Genomic DNA, 17,893 nt, shown 5'->3' with positions numbered 1-17,893 from the left:
ATACAACCTTCGGCCACGCATTAGACCACGCTAATAGCATATAGAAGTTACAGCAGTTCTGCAATAGAACTTGTAAACTGGGCTGAAGTGTATAACAATGGAAAGAATTTGAATTGAACTATGCTTTGATTTAGTTTGAAACTCTTCTTAATGAATTAAAAAACATATGATGTAACTGATTTACGGAATAGCAGATAAAAAATATTCAATTGATTGAAAGTAAGCTATGTAGAGTGACATGTTAAGTAAGTAGACCTAACAGTTCCATTCCTCACTTAAAATAAATCTAACATAACATATTGCTGCTTATAAAGAATGGAAAAGAGAACCTAATGTACAGAATTGACTAGTTGAGCTCCCTCTCCAGCCTATACACTGACCGATGTTCGGAAAAATTCCGTACATGAATGGATCTGAGAAAAAACAATTCATTGTTGCAGCCCTCGATTCCAACTCAGATCTCTTAGTTTGTAGGAACCGCTGCAGAGTATTCTTTTTCAGTATTGAAGGCTTCTTTTGCACTAAGCACGACATGATATATCATCTAGCACGGGCAGTTGAAGGTTGTTTTGATGAGCGGCCAGACTTGTGTTTCCGCTTCTGGTTGCCTGCTGCAGAGTCAGCCAATGGTCCAGACCAGGTAGGCACGGCGCCTTTTTCATAAGGAAATACAGTGCTGAAGGAAGAAGGATCTGGGGGCTCAAATGCCGGTTCCATGTGATTTGAACAGCCCAAGGGATATCCAAGTGCACCATCCTGATGCGGCGGAGGGAACTTTTCACTCTTGCTCTTCGCATTTGCATGTGTTATTAACCTTCTTTTCTGTAGAGAAAAAAAATTATGTTAGCCAATAAACTAAATTTTGCTTGAAGCATATGCAAATAGGCAACTCGAGCAAATAAAGATTTACATACATCAATATTTGCTTGAAGTTCAGCATTTGCCTCTGGAGCTGGAACAGCCCTAGGCCGGTCTCGTGTCCTTGTCTTCCTTGCTCCATCTCCATTAGCTCTACCACCAGCAGCTCTTAAGCTGTTGTTCATCAAATAAATAAGCCAATCAGCCAACAAGCAACCAGAATGCTACGAAACAGTGTATTAAGAATTAAAAAAATTGCATCTTGGGGAATAATCGGACAAATATAACAGAAAAGCAGGAGACAAATTGTTGCATGACTCATCATGATGTGTAAGCAGTATTCCATGATGATGTCTAAGCATTATTCTCAACAAGTTCCCAGAAATCCTGGAATCTTGGCACGACAGCCAAGACTCACTTTAGTCCTTGCAGTGGACCAATGTTACTTTTGAGAAAGGAAACAAAATATTCATAAGCTGAACACATTTTTATCATGTTATGTCCTACTGTGATCAATATGAATAGTGTTGCCCCAAGTTTTATATTTATCATGGAAGATGCATAAGTAGGCTAAGTATCAACTATAGAATTCAGGGTGCTGCGGTAAGATCAAGCCTCCTCAAGTTGACAACACTGAATCATACACTTTCTCAGGCAAACGCACCATACTGTCTTGCATAGATGACAACACAGAACATCCAGAACAACAAAAGCAAAATATAGATAGAACTTTGTGAGTTGTAGCATGACAAACCGTCTAGCTTCTTCATCTCTTCGTTTCGCATCCATCTCTTTGCTTGGTGGGTATTGGGGCAGGCTTGATGGTTCACATGCATGAGGCTCCGTTGTAAAGAACTGCATGTATTGTGAAAATAAGGGGCTTGCTTTTAAAAAGAATTATTCATGATAACAACACAGCATGATAGATAAGCTACTCACATAAATTCAAATAAGAACATGTAGTGATCTTGTATATCTAAACAAGTCTAACATTTGGACTCAGGCAGAACAACGTTGGGGAAGAGAAATCTTGGTCAGTCTAAATTAAATTTTATAGATCAAGGTGGCTTAACTACTTAATGGCAATATCTTGATCAATATGACAGGCAGCAATTTAAAGATGCAGTTACAAATCATATACTTTTATGTCCTGTAAAAAATGAACTATTGTTGCCCTCTAGAAATCTGGAAGCAATGAACACTTCCTTTTCTCTTGAGGACTAACGTTGAGCATTGTGCGGTCAACTAGCTGCTATATAATCTCTTATGAAAATCAATTTGAGCCAAAGTGATCTATAAGGGAAATTGGTCATTACTACAGTCAACCTCTGGGTGCAAATATTCTAGGAGAATTAGTATCCTACCGCTAATGTCATCCTTGAAGGTGCTTAATCCATCAAGTAAAGTCTCTGTTTTCATTTATATAGAAAATAGGAACAGAATGATAACCCAGACAACTTACATCACTTTGTAATGCAGATGTTGCCGTTAAACGATCAGCTGGATCAATTGCAAGTAGTGTTTCAATCAGTCGTAGTGCTGATTGAGGGAAATCTTTGAATGTATCCGCTATTCGCCTTTTGTATGGCTGTTGAGGCTTAAATATAGTTGCATGAGGCAACTTTGATTTTTTCCAATATTCTTCCGTTGGAGAGCCACATAGCTTAAAAATTTTATGCAGCTGTTCCACCTAAAAGACACATATACAATCAAAAGACAAATGAGAGGAGCAATAGACTAAAATGAATGTGGCTGAACATATGACCATCACTAAAATGTTAAACAGAAAGGCAGTTGTATTTCCAAATGATTCCATTGAATTGCTTGGAGGGAACAATAATTCAATAATTCAGCATCTGAGATCTGGTGGGATTCAGGATTTTAACGCATAACAAAGGTGCAATGTTACACTAAGAAGTTTGAGACTTTCATATGATTGATATGTTCTGTTAATCTGTTTTTCCCACAAATCAGGTACAATTCTGCATTGCCAAAACAGCACATTCGCAGAATAACTATAAACCCTGATGAACTGTCAGCAAGGTCATTTTTAAATTCTTATCTAAATTTGCTCGAAGTTGAAATATGATGTTCATCAACAAGGCCATTTTGCAAAACCAATATAGCTTGGGTGAGAAATTGAAAATTTGAAGCTTTGCCCACACATGGACAGTAGTACAATACTGCAGTAGGGTCACAACTAAATAGGATCAGCTATTGCTCATAAAAATACCATTTCCATCAACAATATCATTTTGCATGATAACCACATTGAATAGGTTAATCTATTGCACAATTTCGTCTAACAAAATAACGAATAACACAACCAATATAGCTTGGATGAGAGATTCAAAATTCAAAGGTTTGCCTCCACATGAACAGTAGTACAGTGCTGCAGCAGGGTCACAACTAAATAGAATCCACTACAATAGCTTTAGTAACGAAAAATTCCAGAGTAATGGTGAACTGAATCTTTCAACGGTGAATGCTGATAGTCATATGGGATTTCAGGAACAATATACGCAACAGTCAAGCATTCTGCAGCTCACCTCAGTCCGTCCAGGCATAATAGGCTTCCCAGCCAGCAATTCAGCAAGTATACATCCAGCACTCCACAAGTCGACGCCAACTCCATAATCCGTCGCACCCAACAGCAACTCCGGTGGCCGGTACCAGAGTGTGACCACCCGGCTCGTCATTGGCTGTTTATGGTTGGGGTCGAAGAATGATGCTAGGCCAAAATCTGCAATCTTCAGGACACCGTTGTTGTCCAAAAGCAGATTTGATCCCTTGATGTCGCGATGCAACACTCCCCGGTTGTGGCAGTGCTCGAGCCCTGACAACAACTGATGCACATAGCACTTGACCTGGCCCCACATAAACACCTCAATCAGCCGCATTTCTCATAATCGAGCGCGATAGTGTCTCAGCAAGACGGGATCCTGACCTGGGGCAGCGTGAACTTGATGTCGGGGCTGGCGGCGAGGCCCGCGAGGTCGTGGACCATGTAGTCGAAGACGAGGTAGAGGCTGCAGGACATGCGGGAGGTGACGAGCCCGTCGAGCTTCACGACATTGGGGTGGTCGAGGCGGCGCAGGATGAGGATCTCGCGCGCCATGAAGCGCACGCTCTCGGGCTCGAGGTTGTCGAAGCGCACCTTCTTCAGCGCCACGATCTTGCCGCTGAACGAGTCCCGCGCCTTGTACACATTGCTGTACGTGCCCTGGCCGATCTGGGGGAGAGGGGGAAAAGATGTAATTTTTCACCTCGGCGTTCGCGCGGCATGGATCACGAAGCTTTGGGATGCGGAGGAGCCGGGGGAAAAGGGCGCACCTTGTCGATCTTCTCGAAGGAGTCGGCGCGGCGCGGGGTCCAGCCGTCGATGGCCTCCCCGGCGACGGCGGAGAGCCAGGCGGGCCAGCCTGCGGCGACTTGCTCGCCGCGCGCCTTGTTGGCGAAGCTCCCGCCCAGGCGCACCTCCGCGTGCGCCGCGGCGGCCGCCGCCGCGGTAGCGGAGCGCGACGACCGCGACCGGCGCTCCCTCTTCACCTGCGCCGGCTTCTCGGGCTTCTCGGCCGCCTGCTGCTCCGGCGCCGCGCCAGCCTCCGCCGGCGCGGCGGCGGCGTCGGAGGAGTCGACACCCTCCTGCTGCGGCTGGGAGACCGCGGGGTGGTCCCGGCGGCGGGAGGAGGTGACGGGGGCCGCGGGGCTGGCGGTGGAGGGCCGGCCGTGCACGCAGCCCATGGCAGGGGGCGGAGGTCACCTGCAGCGGGGCATGGGGCGGTGCTGAGGCCTCGCCGGAGAAAGGAGGGAGGGAGGCCGCGATCCGGAGGCGGCGGCGCGGGGAGGGGGGCGGGTGGGAAGCGGAAGGCGAGGTGGAGGTGGAGGTGGTGGTGGTGGGGGCGAGTAAAGTAAAGCTGCGGGCTGCGGCCTCGGCGAGTGAGGAGAGGGGAAGGGAAGGGCACGGCACGGGGGCTGGTGGGCAGTGGAACGGAACGGGGAACGCTTTGACTCTGACGGGTCTCTGTACATCTTGTCCTCTCTGATGTGCCTACGCCTTATGCGGAAATTTGGCAAGGGCAGGATGGTAATTAACTGGAAAAAAAATGGGAGGAAATTGACTCATCTTTTTTTCTTCTTCTTTAAGGTGTTATGAAAAGGTAATAAACTTAGGCAATTCATTTCTCTTAGAATACATTATCAATTTTTTGTAAATCAATGCCATATTGTAGATACTAGATACGTGAAATAGGAATAATGATGAAACATGCATATGATTTGACTAATTGTTGTAAAAAATGTAAACTTTAATGTTTTTTCTAAATCAAAGCTACTAGTATTTCCACTTTTAGTATAATATCATGACGGTTATTTTCTTTCTGATTTACACACCCACACTACAATCATGCTTAAGCTTAAGCCACTGCGTAATTGAGCGGGTAAATACCGTGTTTAGTTATATTCTGTTTGTGTTTGATATAAATATAAGCATGGCAAGTAAGATAAAATAAATACGGAGCACAAGTTAAAGAGTAAACTATTGGAATTAGCTATCGTAGACTCTATTTTTGCAATTTTTCTCTCCTAATATGATGTGATAATTTGTTCGATTGCTTTTTTGTGCTGTATGTTTCTTTTCTTTTTTTATTTTGCATGCTTGTTGGGTTCTTGAGAGATGTTATCCTCTTTATTTCTTTTTTGTCTAGGGATGTGACCACAGCCATGAAAAGAACAAAGCAAAGGGCACAGGAGGGCCCCCTGGTATTTATATTCTAGGTCGTAGATCCTTTGGGTTTTGTCTCATGGGGAAGGGGACAGAGTGCCTATAATGCACGGGATTATCAAACTACAAAAGGAACAAAAGGGGAACGATTAGCAGGATTGTTATGCGCTTTAAGCACATGCCCCTTTGCAACAGAAATTGGGCTAAATGTCTTTTTATTTCCACAAAGTATTTTTCATATGTTTTGTGCTTCCTTTTCCTTTATGAGTACGTTCAACGCCGCGTGCGCGCGCGCGCACACACACCACCACGCACGCATAAAACTGTAGTTTGCTGTCACCGTTCAAATGGAATGATATAGAGTCATCGTTCAAAAATTGAACGATGCAGAAGAGCTGAAAATAAACAACTGTCTAATCTTTTTCAGCACGCAACAATCGCTTTCTGTCATACTCGAAAACATATGTTTATGGCTCTTTGTTAGACGATAACGAATTCGAAGATGCGAATTGACTTGAGAACAAAATTTCAGGTCAGTAGCCTGTGCCTATTATTGCAGAAAGCGAGAAGGGTCCAACGAGAAAATGACGAGGTGTGAAACCACTCCCTTTCTCTCTCTGAAAATTCGTCTGTGTCCCAGATGAATCCCGAGGAGGAGATGCCTTGGAAGAGACGAACATGTCTGCACTACGCACCAGCAGCTCGTCCATTGGAGCACGGAGCAACGAATCGCTGTGCAGCTTCTACCCCCGGCCGTACAGCGCCACCTCTTGGAACTGGAGTTACTGCAACGTTGCACGTCTCCACAGGAGGTACACAGCGCCTGAATCCAAGGAGTGTGGCCTGGCCTAGATGCATGTGTCAGTGATTTGTTCCCAACAGACTAACAGAGGGATTTAGCGGCAATTTTGTAAGAATTTCAAATTGCAGAGTTCAATTTTGATGTACACAAGGTTGTAAACGCAAAATGGTGCGGTGCCAACTGCCAACGCCATCATCTGTGTGACTGTGTCTGTGCGTGATGGATGATGATACACTGGTGGTATCATGAACAGTGTTAACTTTTTTCTTTGACACGTGTTGATAGAAAAAAATTGGCGCATCATAGTTTAGTCCTAGTTGGATTATTAAGAAGCTAAATGGCTAAATCAAAAACGTATGATTGATGGGGCTGTTCGTCTCCTCCCATGTCACTTTCTCCCCGGGTATATTCTACGGCACCTTGAGCCAAACTGGCATGGAGTCAACTGGACTGGACTGAACCAGCACAGTAACTGACATGCTAGCCCCATGCACACTCACTTTGCCACTGTCGCACACATGCTACCCTTCCTATCTCTGACGCTGCACCCTCCATTTGCACCACCAGTGCTAGCTTTTGGCCACTTGTGGTCGTCCAGATCTTAGATCCTCACGGTTGACCTTCTTTTACTAAACTCTCTAGAGAAATTTCTCCAGCCTCCTTTCAGGCCAACTGCTGCAACGAAAGGGGTCTGTCAGGCTAACTGTTCTTGGTTACAATGGATGGATGGATTTCTTAAAGAAAAAAAAACAATAGATTGATGGATTCAGCAGGACAACTCAATCACTAGTCTGGTTCAGTGATGCGCAGGTGCAAATGGCAGTTGCAGGATTTGCATCATGGAGTAGTTGCCGTGCTGCAACTGCCGAGGCTTGATGATCTAGTATTCAGGTACAGTAGACCATAACTAGGGTTTGCCGTGCTTGATGTCCCTTTTGACTTGCTTGGATCCAGTCACCTAGCATTTTTTTTAGTGTGGGTCCAGTCTATCTCTGCTTGGATAGGTTGAACTTAAAGTACACCAGACTGAAGTTGACCAATTACTACTAATCAATCAAAGGATCTCTGGTATGATTATTAAGGGATATATTATACCAGATGATGCAAGAAATCATGTCATTTCAATTGTGCTCAGCATCAGTACATAGTCCAGCAGAAAGTGCTGAATTTGCTGGTTGGATTTCCTACGCCAAGATGCATAATCTTCTGACTGGACTGGATATCATCATTCGTACACCGAGGTGCAGAGCGGAAATTCATCACTCACATCTAAGACTGCTTGCATCCTGAGTTTTGGCAGAGACTCCCGGCCATTGTCGTTGCATCGAACATGACACTCGACATTAAGTCCTTCCAGCCTAAGGAGATAGAGCAGACTCAACTATCCTAACGTGACATTCTACTCTCTTACAGAACAACGAGTCTTAAATTGATGCTACCAAAAATTCAAGATGATCATAGCCTCTTAATTCATTCCAGAGAATCACTTCACAGAATCAGCAAAGAATCACTTCTCTCTGAAAAACTATTTGATAGAACTCCTGCTGGATTTAGCAAAAAATTAGCTTTGAAAGTTTTGTCAAATGCACCCTCAGTATCAACTGAAAGGAGGTTCCTCAGCATCCTCCTCCTCCTTCTTCTTCTCGCCACCATCAGCATCAACTGTTGGTGCTTCCTCTGTGTCATTGGACTTCTTTTGACTTCTCGTTGTCCTGCTCTTCAGTTGCCTCCACTTGCTCTGCAGGTGGTGCAGTGTCTACGTCCTGATGCTTCCTCTTCTTTGAAGCCACTTCTGAGTTCTTTGGCATTGCTTCAGGGAGAACTAAAACTGCTGCTGGATTGTAAGTCTGGCATAAATGCCTTTGAACTATAATAATTTCCAGCGGTAGGCAAAGAAAAATCATTGCTATGAAATAAAAAAACCAACTGTGGCTCTGACTCAAATGCTTCATCTTTAGATCTCTGATCAAGGCCTGCAGAAAGATAGGACATTTAGGCAAATCAACATCAAACATTTGGAAGTTGAAACAATAACAAATAAACACATATGAACATGACAGGTAGCATCCAGCAAATTCAAGCTCGACAATTATAGAAGTAAAATTACAGAATAATGCATATTCAATTCACCATACCTTCTCTGCTCCCAGTATCTGAATTGTGCTGCCAGGCTGCTTTGCCAAATTCAGCAAACTACCACCATTGTACAATAACGTGAGCGCCGACAAGTTCACCAGCAAGTGCAGTCAGGGAGCAATAGTGCTCATCCTACTTTTCAAGAAGCAGGGATATTCAGTAACACGGTAGCTTAATGCAAATGCTAAACAAGAAATAGGGTTATGCTGACAAAACTTACCTCAGAAAAATCAAGGTTAGCTGCAATAGCACGATTGCGCACTATCGTGCGGGCCAGTCTCTAATTCTCCGGCTAGAAAAATTATTTTAGGCCTTAAGTTGAGGCCCATTAAGGTGGGCCTATTGGCCCATCTAACTAAAAAGCTGTTGGGGAAGTACAAAGTACTAGATGTTGGCCCAACCGGCCCATCCTATCCCCTCAAGCTCTTCATCTGACCGTCCACTCACCATCGACCCCGATCCATCCGTCAAGCCATCCACAAGACCACAACCCTAAAAAATCTTGTCGTCTCCTCCTCGTTCCATGCCAGCAACGAAGGCGGCCGCGGCGGCCAGCGGCGGCACGGGGGTGCGAGAGGTGGAGGCGTCCTTGTCGGTGTTTGCGAGCCGCGGCTGGAGTAGGGGTGCAGCGACCCGGCGCAGGCGGCGGTGGCCAGCAGAACGGCGGGTGGCTTTCTTGCACATCTGAGTTCAGGTCGATTTCTTTTTAGAGTTCAATTCAGGTCGATTTCTGTTTAGTGCCTGTGCAAGAATCAGCCAAGATTGATGTTCGTTTCCTCTGTACAGGGTCCCTAGTTCAACAAGAAGTCGCCGGTGTTTGTTCAACCACGCCTCGCATCTGAACCAAAGCGGCGGGGAGAAGAGAACGGCGATGAGGATGGAAGACACGCCGATTCGCCGACTTCCCGAGGACACCATCGCCGACATCCTCCTCCGCCTACCGGCCAAGTCCATCCTCCGCTCCGGCGCAACGTGCAAGGCCTGGCGCCGCATCACCACCGCCCAGCACTTCCTCGTCGCGCGCGCGCGCCGCCGGCAGCCGGCCTCCATCCTTGCGCACACGTACCTGGACGCGGCGCCATGGGCGTGCAGCAGCGACCTACTGGCCGGCTTCAGCTCCGAGGACGTCGCGCTGGACGCGCTCCCGGTCTCCTCCCCCGAGGACGACCGACAGCGCCTCCTCCGCTACCCCGCCACGCGTCTCACCGTCCCGGCGCACTGCGGCCGCCTCCTCGCCTCGTCCGACGGCGTGCTCCTGTTCAAGAAGGACATGGGGTTCTACCTCCTCTGCAACCCCATCACGAGGCAATGGGCCGAGCTGCCGAGGCTACCTAACGAGTACTGCAAGGGCAAGTTCTACATCAACAGTGACCCGGAGTACGGCTTCTACTTCCACCAGCCGTCCGGCGAGTTCCGGCTCCTGTGCTGCAGCCTCACGCGCGGCTTCTGGTACATCGTCTCCACAGGCGCCGGCGAACCCCGGCACCTCAAACTGAAGCAAGAGCCTGATCTGATCACCCGATTTATCAGACCCTTGCTCACGACAGCGACGATGCCCGTGGCTCTCGACGGCAAGCTGCACTGGCCACCGATCTGGCGCTGCGCCACGGGCAAGACAAGGATTACAGCTTTCGACACGGTGTCAGAGATGTTCTGCCAAATGCCGGGACCGACATCAAGGACACCCAAGATGATGAAGCTGTTCGAGATGGAAGGGATGCTCGCGGCGGCTGACTTTGGGGAGGAGAAGCACGTCGACCTCTGGTTCCTCGAGGACTACAGCAGCCAGAGGTGGGTTCACCGGCAACGGGTCGCCTCGCCATGGAAATATGGTAGTGGAGGAAGGCCACGTAATGATTGGGGTATGCAGTCTGTGGCCGTAGCGGGCGACGATGAAGGCAACATCATCCTCGGCAACAATGATGGGTTAGTTGTGTACGATGTGAGGAAGGGTGAGATGGTGAGGACGGTCAACTCGGTGATGCAGCGGAAAAACAGGGTGTTCGTGTCAAAGCATGTGTTCAAGGGGAGCACGGTCCAACACACGTGCTTCTTCACACCGTCTTCTGCCGACTCCCCATTGATCCACTCTTGGAGCTAAGTCATGGCTTGGGGTGGTTATTTGTGTTACACTTCTACTAGTCCAGTGGTATGGTGGATAGGAAGAACGTAGTAGAGTTAATTGACATGATTCACTTCGCTTTAGCATGAGGCAACTTTTGTTTCCTTGCAAAAGATGTGGCAATTTGGATTCTATTGTTCCACCGGAAAAACTATGTGCAGTTTCACTGTGGAAATGTTCTTGCTATCTCAAGCATAATTATTTTTGGCTGTTGCTAAAAGATGATTAAACACAAGGGAACTGCTGAGAAGAAAGAACATGGACCTGTAAAGTTATTTTCTTGTTTGTCAAATTGTGGAGCCACTGCAACATCTTTTCCTTCAATGCTCATTCTCCCAGCAGTTTTGGAACATTGTCCATCTAGTCCTAAATGGAAACATGCAGCATTTTGAGGTGGTGATTGGTTGCCGCTTTGTCGTGAATCTGAAGGTTCTTGTTGCCGTCGCTCCTGCACTGCTCCGTCGCCCCTTCGCATGCTCGCCACCAAGGTCAAGGAGATGCGCGTGCTGCTGCTCCTCGACCTCCAGCTCTGTGCCGCCGCCGGGAGGGTGAGGAAGAGCAGGACCGCTAGCGGGAGACCATGGAGTGAGCCATGGCAATGAGCTCAATATAGGCCCAGGAAGAGCTCAAGCCAGGCAACGCATGCCGTTCCTGGCCTCCTGTTCTCTCCCCTTTCCATATGGAAGAGCTCAATCTGGCAGCCGTAAGCATGATTAGTGCCGTGACAAGCTTGATTGGATATTGGTGACATCGTGCATGTTTGTTAGCTCGATTTAGAAGTCAGCGAGTTCGATTTGGATGAGCTAAACTTCAATTTGGGCTCTTAGATCCACGCACCCACGGAGGAGAGGAAGGAGGTGGCGACTATGGAGGTAGGGGACGGGGCCGCATAGGAGCTAGGCGGCGGCGAGTCCCTGCCGGACAGCGAGGCCGCGTCGAGGTGAAGCTGGAACTGATTGGGCGGCAGACGAGAGAAGGGGAGAGATGATGGGTGGTAACTTCACTTATATTTCGAAAATATAAGGTCATCTTATCTTATTGGCAGCTTCAGCCAAGCAAAACCAAACACGAGCAATTTGCATTCATTTAGCTTGATCAAAATTAACCTGGGTTAGATTTAGCCTGGCTAGGAACTAGTGTAGATCATTATCTTAAGCAACAAATTCATCATCCTTTCTTTATGGAGATCATTATTCCAATGACATGGAACGTATGGATGGCCGGAAATTCTGCTATTTTTGAACACAAGCGAGCCAACAATTCAAGATTGTACAGCTGTTTTCAAGCATGAGTTTGCTCGTTATTTATAGTTTCTACAGGGTTCAAAGAGCAGCAAAAAATTCTTCAAATGAGAGGATTCCCTTTTGTAAAACTATACACAAATTCATCCAACGTACCATTGCACTGCAAGGCGATTATTAATCATCATCGTGTCTACATTTAACATGGAAGTTCTGATTGCTGTAAGCTTTCAGAGATGATTCGACTTACTGCGAATTCTGCCTGCAAGTCAATTCTGGAGTCAAAGAAACACGTTAGACCATATCAACCGATTCATCACGTAAAGTTGAATCAAGATATCCAATTGTTGTCACGTTGCCAAGAATCCAAGATGTATATAGCATTCTTGTAGCAACAAGTCCCTGAACCGTAAGCTTAGAAGTGATGTGTGTAGTCATGAACTACGAGATGAGGAGGGACTAAGGCTATAAAAGAAGTGCTCTTTCAAAAAATTCTGGTGTGGGAACAAGTAAAAGTGTTCCTTACCTCCACCCCTTTTCTTTTAGTCATATTTTTTTCTCAGACTTTTTTCTTTTGTTAAAAGGAAGGGAGGGAATTGAAAAACCCAGCGCGGCTATTTATTACAAGACTCCATCCTCTTACATTCACATCTCTTTCCGTGTGAAGGGAAATCTTTCCGACACGGGCTCCCCTCACCCTCTAGATCCAGTTCCTCTGCAAGCTCAATCTCCCTCTCATCACTAGGAGAGCTTGTGGGCGCCGCCTTTGCTCCGCCATAGGGTACACAAGCACATGTCGGTGCAGTTAGGGGACTCATGATGCCAGATCTACCTTTGGGGCCGCCGCCGCCACCAGGGACAACGACGCGCTGTCACCAGTAGGGAAAGAGGTTAGCCAATTCCTTGGCTGAGATTCAATTTATTTTGTATTCTCTCTGCATGCTGAATCTCCCTATCGCTACTAGGAGAGTTGCAAGCATCGCCTCTTCTCCACCATAGGGCACACACGCACACGTTGGTGCGACTAGGGGATTTCGTGATGCTAGATCTGTCTTTGGGGCTGCCACTGCCACCGCCAGGGACAACGACGCACCACCTCCCGTAGGAAAAGAGGTATGCAAACCCGTTGGCAATTTCTTTTGTATTTTATATTGTAGAAGTTAGGCCAACCTCTTTTAGATCTCATCTTGAATGGAGGAAAAATAGAGGAATTTTGGAGGATTCAATTCGTATAGGATTTCCCCCCTATGAGAGCTTTTGGAACAATGAATTGAGAATTCTATGAATTCCTTTGGGACTCCTATGGGATGGACTGCGGGGAATTTCATAGGAAAATAAGCATGAGATCCAACCTCATGTTTTCTTTCCTTTGTGTATTAGGAATCCTCTATTTTTCTAGTGTAGCATCCAACTGCTTGTTTTCTAAGTTTATTTCATACGTTCCAGATTCATGTAGTATTTTAATTGCATGAGTGCTCTGCTCTAATCTTGTGTTTTTCCTATTTCTATGTTTTAGAGCCTCGTGTTCTAAAGATGCCCTTAGAATTATTGGGGACTTATTTTATATGCGCAGTTTTTTTTCCCACTCAGAAACCATCTATCTTTGCACATGAATACATTTGTGGTTTCTTAACTTAGTTCTCGAGTTGAATTTTTTGATACAGGGAGAATGAGATGGAAAGTGGCTGGCTAGATTAGGGCTCAGTCACACACCTGAAGATGGGCTGGATGTGAGCATCGCACGGCGCGTGCGGTTCAACAACAAAAGCAGCAGCAGACAGATCTGAGCGAACATGGGCGAAGCGGGTGCAAAGAAGCCACAGCTCACCGGCCCGCTGTTTCGTCTCTCCGAGGACAACATCACCGACATCCTCCGCCTGCCGGCCAAGTCGGTGCTCCGCTGCGGCGCCGTCTGCAGGGCGTGGCGCGGCATCACCACCGACCCCAGCTTCCTCGCCGCCCATGCACGCTCCCGGCCGGGCGATATCCTGTACACGTACGAGTACCGGCCGCCGCCCATCCATGGTTGGCCTTTGGATCCCCACCACACCGTCGAGATTGGGCTGCGCTTCCTCCCCGTTTCCTCCGGCGAGGAGATCCCACGGCGCCTCATCCGCTACCGGAAGAGGCTATTATGGTTTCTGCTCGCCTCTTCCAATGGCATCCTCCTGTTCAGGAGGGATGAGGGGTACTACTTCCTCTGTAACCCCGTGACGAGGCTGTGGGCTGACCTCCCGCGAATTCCTCGAGCTCATCAGCCTCAGCAGGACGGCCACTACTACGTCTCCGTCAACTACATAGAGTACGCCTTCTACTTCGACATCCCTGCCGGTGAGTACCGGGCCGGTCTTGTGCCGTCGCAGTTTGACAAGCACCGGGACATGGTGCATCCTCGCCACCGGCGCCGCGGAGCCACGGCCCATAGACACGCACGCCGCGGAGGCTGCCGGGATAACCGAGCTGGTGCCATGCCTGCGGACATCGGTGTCGATGCATGTGGCTCTCCATGGTCGTCTGCACTGGCCGCCTCACCAGGCATCATCCGCCATGGGTACGACGACGACGGAGATGGTGGTGTTCGACATGTCGTCGGAGACGTTCCACCTAATGGCAGGGCCGCCGACAACCACCGGGCACGTTGACGAAGCTATTCGACATGGATGGCCTGCTTGTGGCCGCCGATTTTGGGAAGGAGGCGCACATCGACCTCTGGTTCCTCGACGATTACAGCAGCAGGAGGTGGGAACTCCGGCACCGAGTTGCTACGCCGTGGGGACCCGGCAGAGAAAGGCCGCTCGAACCCCATCAACTGCCTTGGGAATTGAATGCAGGCCGCTAGAACCCAAAGATCTCTTGTCTGTGGCCGCAGCTGGTGACGGAGAAGGTAACATCATGCTGGGACCCGACTGGGGGTTAGTGGTGTACAACGTGGAGAGGAAGACAGTGAAGACCGTCGACCCCGTGGCGACATTGGAGCGCCCAGATGTTGTGCTGTCACGGCATGTGTTCAAGGAGAGCCTGCAACAGCACTCGTTCTTCACCGCGCAGCCCAATGTCCACCTGGCGTCAAAAGTTCACTTCTAGTCCTAATACTTAAGTCTTTGGATCTCGTTATCTATGTCATCCTGGATGATTTTCCGCTCACGGTTTGCTCCAGTTGTGTTGTGAATTGGAGATATTACTAGCTGGTAGGGATTGGCTGCTTAGAATCCATCGTTTCCTCTTAAGTTGTGTGTGTCAACCTGGAGATTTCTTGATCTCGTATGACAATCAGGCGTCTGTTTACCTCATTGATCAGTCTTGCCCCCACATTGTCCGATGCTGAAACTTCATATATGTGTTCCTTTTGGTTGTGTATTCAGAGTTATATTTCACTCTATCTCTTTATTTGGTGATCTGGATGTAGTGTTGTGGTAAACAGTAAACTTGAATAATGCTTGTAGTTGTGTAACACCAACAAATAAACACGGTCATTTGCTGCTTTCTATAAGTATGCGGACACTATTGCCAAAAAATATCTGGCCATCCGTGATCCGTTTGCGAACACCGTGTTTTTTTTCCTATTGTGCATCTATCCTGAAAAGAAACTCTGAAAACGCAAGAAACGTGTAGGATTAACATCTTCTGAAGGGAAAAAAAAAAACTCAACTAGTGCAAAATCAACCTGTCTGCCTTTTTCTTTGGGGAAAGCTTTAATCTAACACATTTTATGTGCGAACAACGGCGGGCATAACGCCACCTTAACATTTCATTGATACGCAAAGTCTGGGCATAGAATATTTGCAAAGTATGGGGGTTTGAAGAGTTACATCAAGCTTATGGATTAATTTCATGTGCCTACTAGATAAAACATTTCCTATATATGCATTAATTTCCTGTTTTATGAGTGCGTTTTAGTGAAGTGTCATAAGGTCTTTCAAAGATTGCTAACATTAGTCATCCTTGTTAGCAGGAAAGCATCGTAGCAACATTTGGCAAATATAGAGTTATCCTTCACTACACCACAGTCCCCAAATGGTGACTAGATTGTAGATGGTAAAGGCCGTATCATCGTCAAACCATGGTCGGAGAAAGTGGCTACCGTTAGCATAACCTTAATTACACCCTGTCTCTTGGCTAATTTGGATGTAAACTTGAATAATGTTTGTAGTTGTGTAACCTCAAAAAATAAACACGGTCATTTGCTTTCTATAAAAACATGTGAACAATATCACCCAAAAAACTATATCTGGCCATCTTGCCCTAGTGATTGTGATCCTTTTGTGAACATTGTACTTCCTTTTCTGTTGTGAGTCCTGAAGGAAATTAAACTTAAAAATGCAAGAAACATCTAACATCTTATGAAGAAACAATAATTTAATTAGCTTTTCTTTGGGGAAAGCTTCAATCTACCGCTTTTTATATGCAAAACAACCATGGCCATATTGCTACCTCCAACATTAATTTCATTGATATGCATGCAAAGTCTAGGCGCACAATATTTTCCAAGTACGAGGTTTGAAGAGTTACATCAAGCTTATGGATCAACAATATAATCGCCAAGTGAGAGGTCCCTAGATGTAAGCATATGCTTTTGCCGACGGATCGAGGACACTGCATGCGAGGCAACCAGACACATTGAAGAGACCGTTCGATTCTGGTCCTTCCAAATATTCCACAACACCGTGTGACGACCGCCAATTAAACATTAGCTGGTGGGGATCGGACATGGCAAATGCTGAGCCCGTCTAAATGTGGCCCAAGCAGGGGCATGGCAATGACCATGGTGAAGTCGAGGAGCGCATGACAATAACCACAATAACCACAAGTACGGTCCATTGCGGGACCATTCATATTATAATGATAAATCTCAGTCGTCTCTTTTTTTTTCAGTTTTCTATGATATTTTTTATCCCTCGGATCTTAATCCAACGATCAAATGATCATCTTCTACCTCCGTTAGTTTCGTGTTCGCTACTTCACATCCTTAATAATATATCTATTCTCACTTCACTCCGCCCTCCCACCTCTATTTCCGACCTTTTCCGATCACATGCTAACCAAGCTGTTCTCTTACTTCTCCGCCCTTTCCATACCCATCTATTCGTCCGGCACCTCGTCCGTGTCGTCGCCGCCTAGCCGCTACCGTCCTCACTACTTCCTCCACCATCGATAACCACTCGTGATGCTCGCTCCCCACTCTCGGCATCGCCTCGTCGGACCGCCGCATCCACGGCCGCCGGCCACCTCAGGTAGCAGCATTCCTCTCAGCTCTAAACCCTTTGAACCCACCCCAAAAGGCCAAACCCTAACCGTGCTCCCCCGCGTGGCCATCGGTCCATTCTCCAGCGCCTCACTCACCGTCCAGTTGGCCATTCCGGAAATCGGGTCGCTGGAAAACTGGCAAAGCCTAGAGAGTGCTCACGCGAAGTAAGCTGTCGGGAAGCGCGAGACGGGCTGCCGGCGCCGCTGTATTTAGCACGGGGCGGACCCCACATCCCCTCATGTTTCTCACTCATCCCCTTCTTCCCCTGCCTGCGAGAGCAGATCGAAATCCCCCATCGCGAGCTCCCCTCCGGCCTCCAGATCCGCGACTCCCTTCTCTCCGTCTCCACATCGACACCGTCTCTGAACATGAGGAATTTTTCCGATTTAGGGCTAAACCCTCCCTGATGAACTGGAGGTGAGCATCGCTCGGCACACACACTTCAACGACCAGAAGAATATGGGCGACGAGGCGGGTGCAAAGAAGCCACAGCTCACCGGCCCGCTGTCTCGTCTGTCCGAGGACAACATCACCGACATCCTCGCCCGCCTGCCGGCCAAGTCGGTGCTCCGCTGTGGCGCCGTCTGCAAGGCGTGGCGCGGCATCACCACCGACCCCGGCTTCCTCGCCGCTCATGCACGCCTCCGGCCGACCGACGTCGTCATGTACACTTACGAGTACTGGTCGCCGTCGTCGCCGACCCCCAGCCCGAGCCTGCTTTATTGGGACGACGACGACCACTTCGTCGACGTTGAGCTGCACGCGG

The 17,893-nt window shown here is 47.6% G+C and overlaps 2 protein-coding genes across 2 annotated transcripts; one reads left to right on the top strand and one right to left on the bottom strand.

Annotated features, from left to right (window-relative positions):
- Window positions 1-188: 188 nt before the first annotated feature.
- Window positions 189-4,792, bottom strand: LOC117843682 (probable serine/threonine-protein kinase At1g54610). The gene is made up of 7 exons (XM_034724347.2): window positions 4,192-4,792; window positions 3,806-4,090; window positions 3,408-3,725; window positions 2,321-2,548; window positions 1,613-1,713; window positions 915-1,032; window positions 189-822 (listed from the first exon to the last, which is right to left on the bottom strand). The coding sequence occupies exons 1-7, from the start codon at window positions 4,600-4,602 to the stop codon at window positions 541-543; spliced, it is 1,743 nt and encodes a 580-aa protein (XP_034580238.1). The 5' UTR covers window positions 4,603-4,792; the 3' UTR covers window positions 189-540.
- Window positions 4,793-8,993: 4,201 nt separating this feature from the next.
- LOC117843684 (putative F-box protein At5g62660) lies at window positions 8,994-10,993 on the top strand. Its single transcript, XM_034724351.2, has 2 exons — window positions 8,994-9,213; window positions 9,306-10,993. Exon 2 carries the CDS (start codon window positions 9,391-9,393, stop codon window positions 10,618-10,620), a length of 1,230 nt encoding a protein of 409 aa, XP_034580242.1. The 5' UTR covers window positions 8,994-9,213; window positions 9,306-9,390; the 3' UTR covers window positions 10,621-10,993.
- Window positions 10,994-17,893: the final 6,900 nt, after the last annotated feature.

Source organism: Setaria viridis, chromosome 2, assembly GCF_005286985.2.
Source record: "Setaria viridis chromosome 2, Setaria_viridis_v4.0, whole genome shotgun sequence".
In the NCBI taxonomy this organism is placed as follows: Eukaryota; Viridiplantae; Streptophyta; class Magnoliopsida; order Poales; family Poaceae; genus Setaria; species Setaria viridis.
Note: the sequence above shows the minus strand (reverse complement) of the source record. Positions and strands in the feature narration are given on the sequence as shown.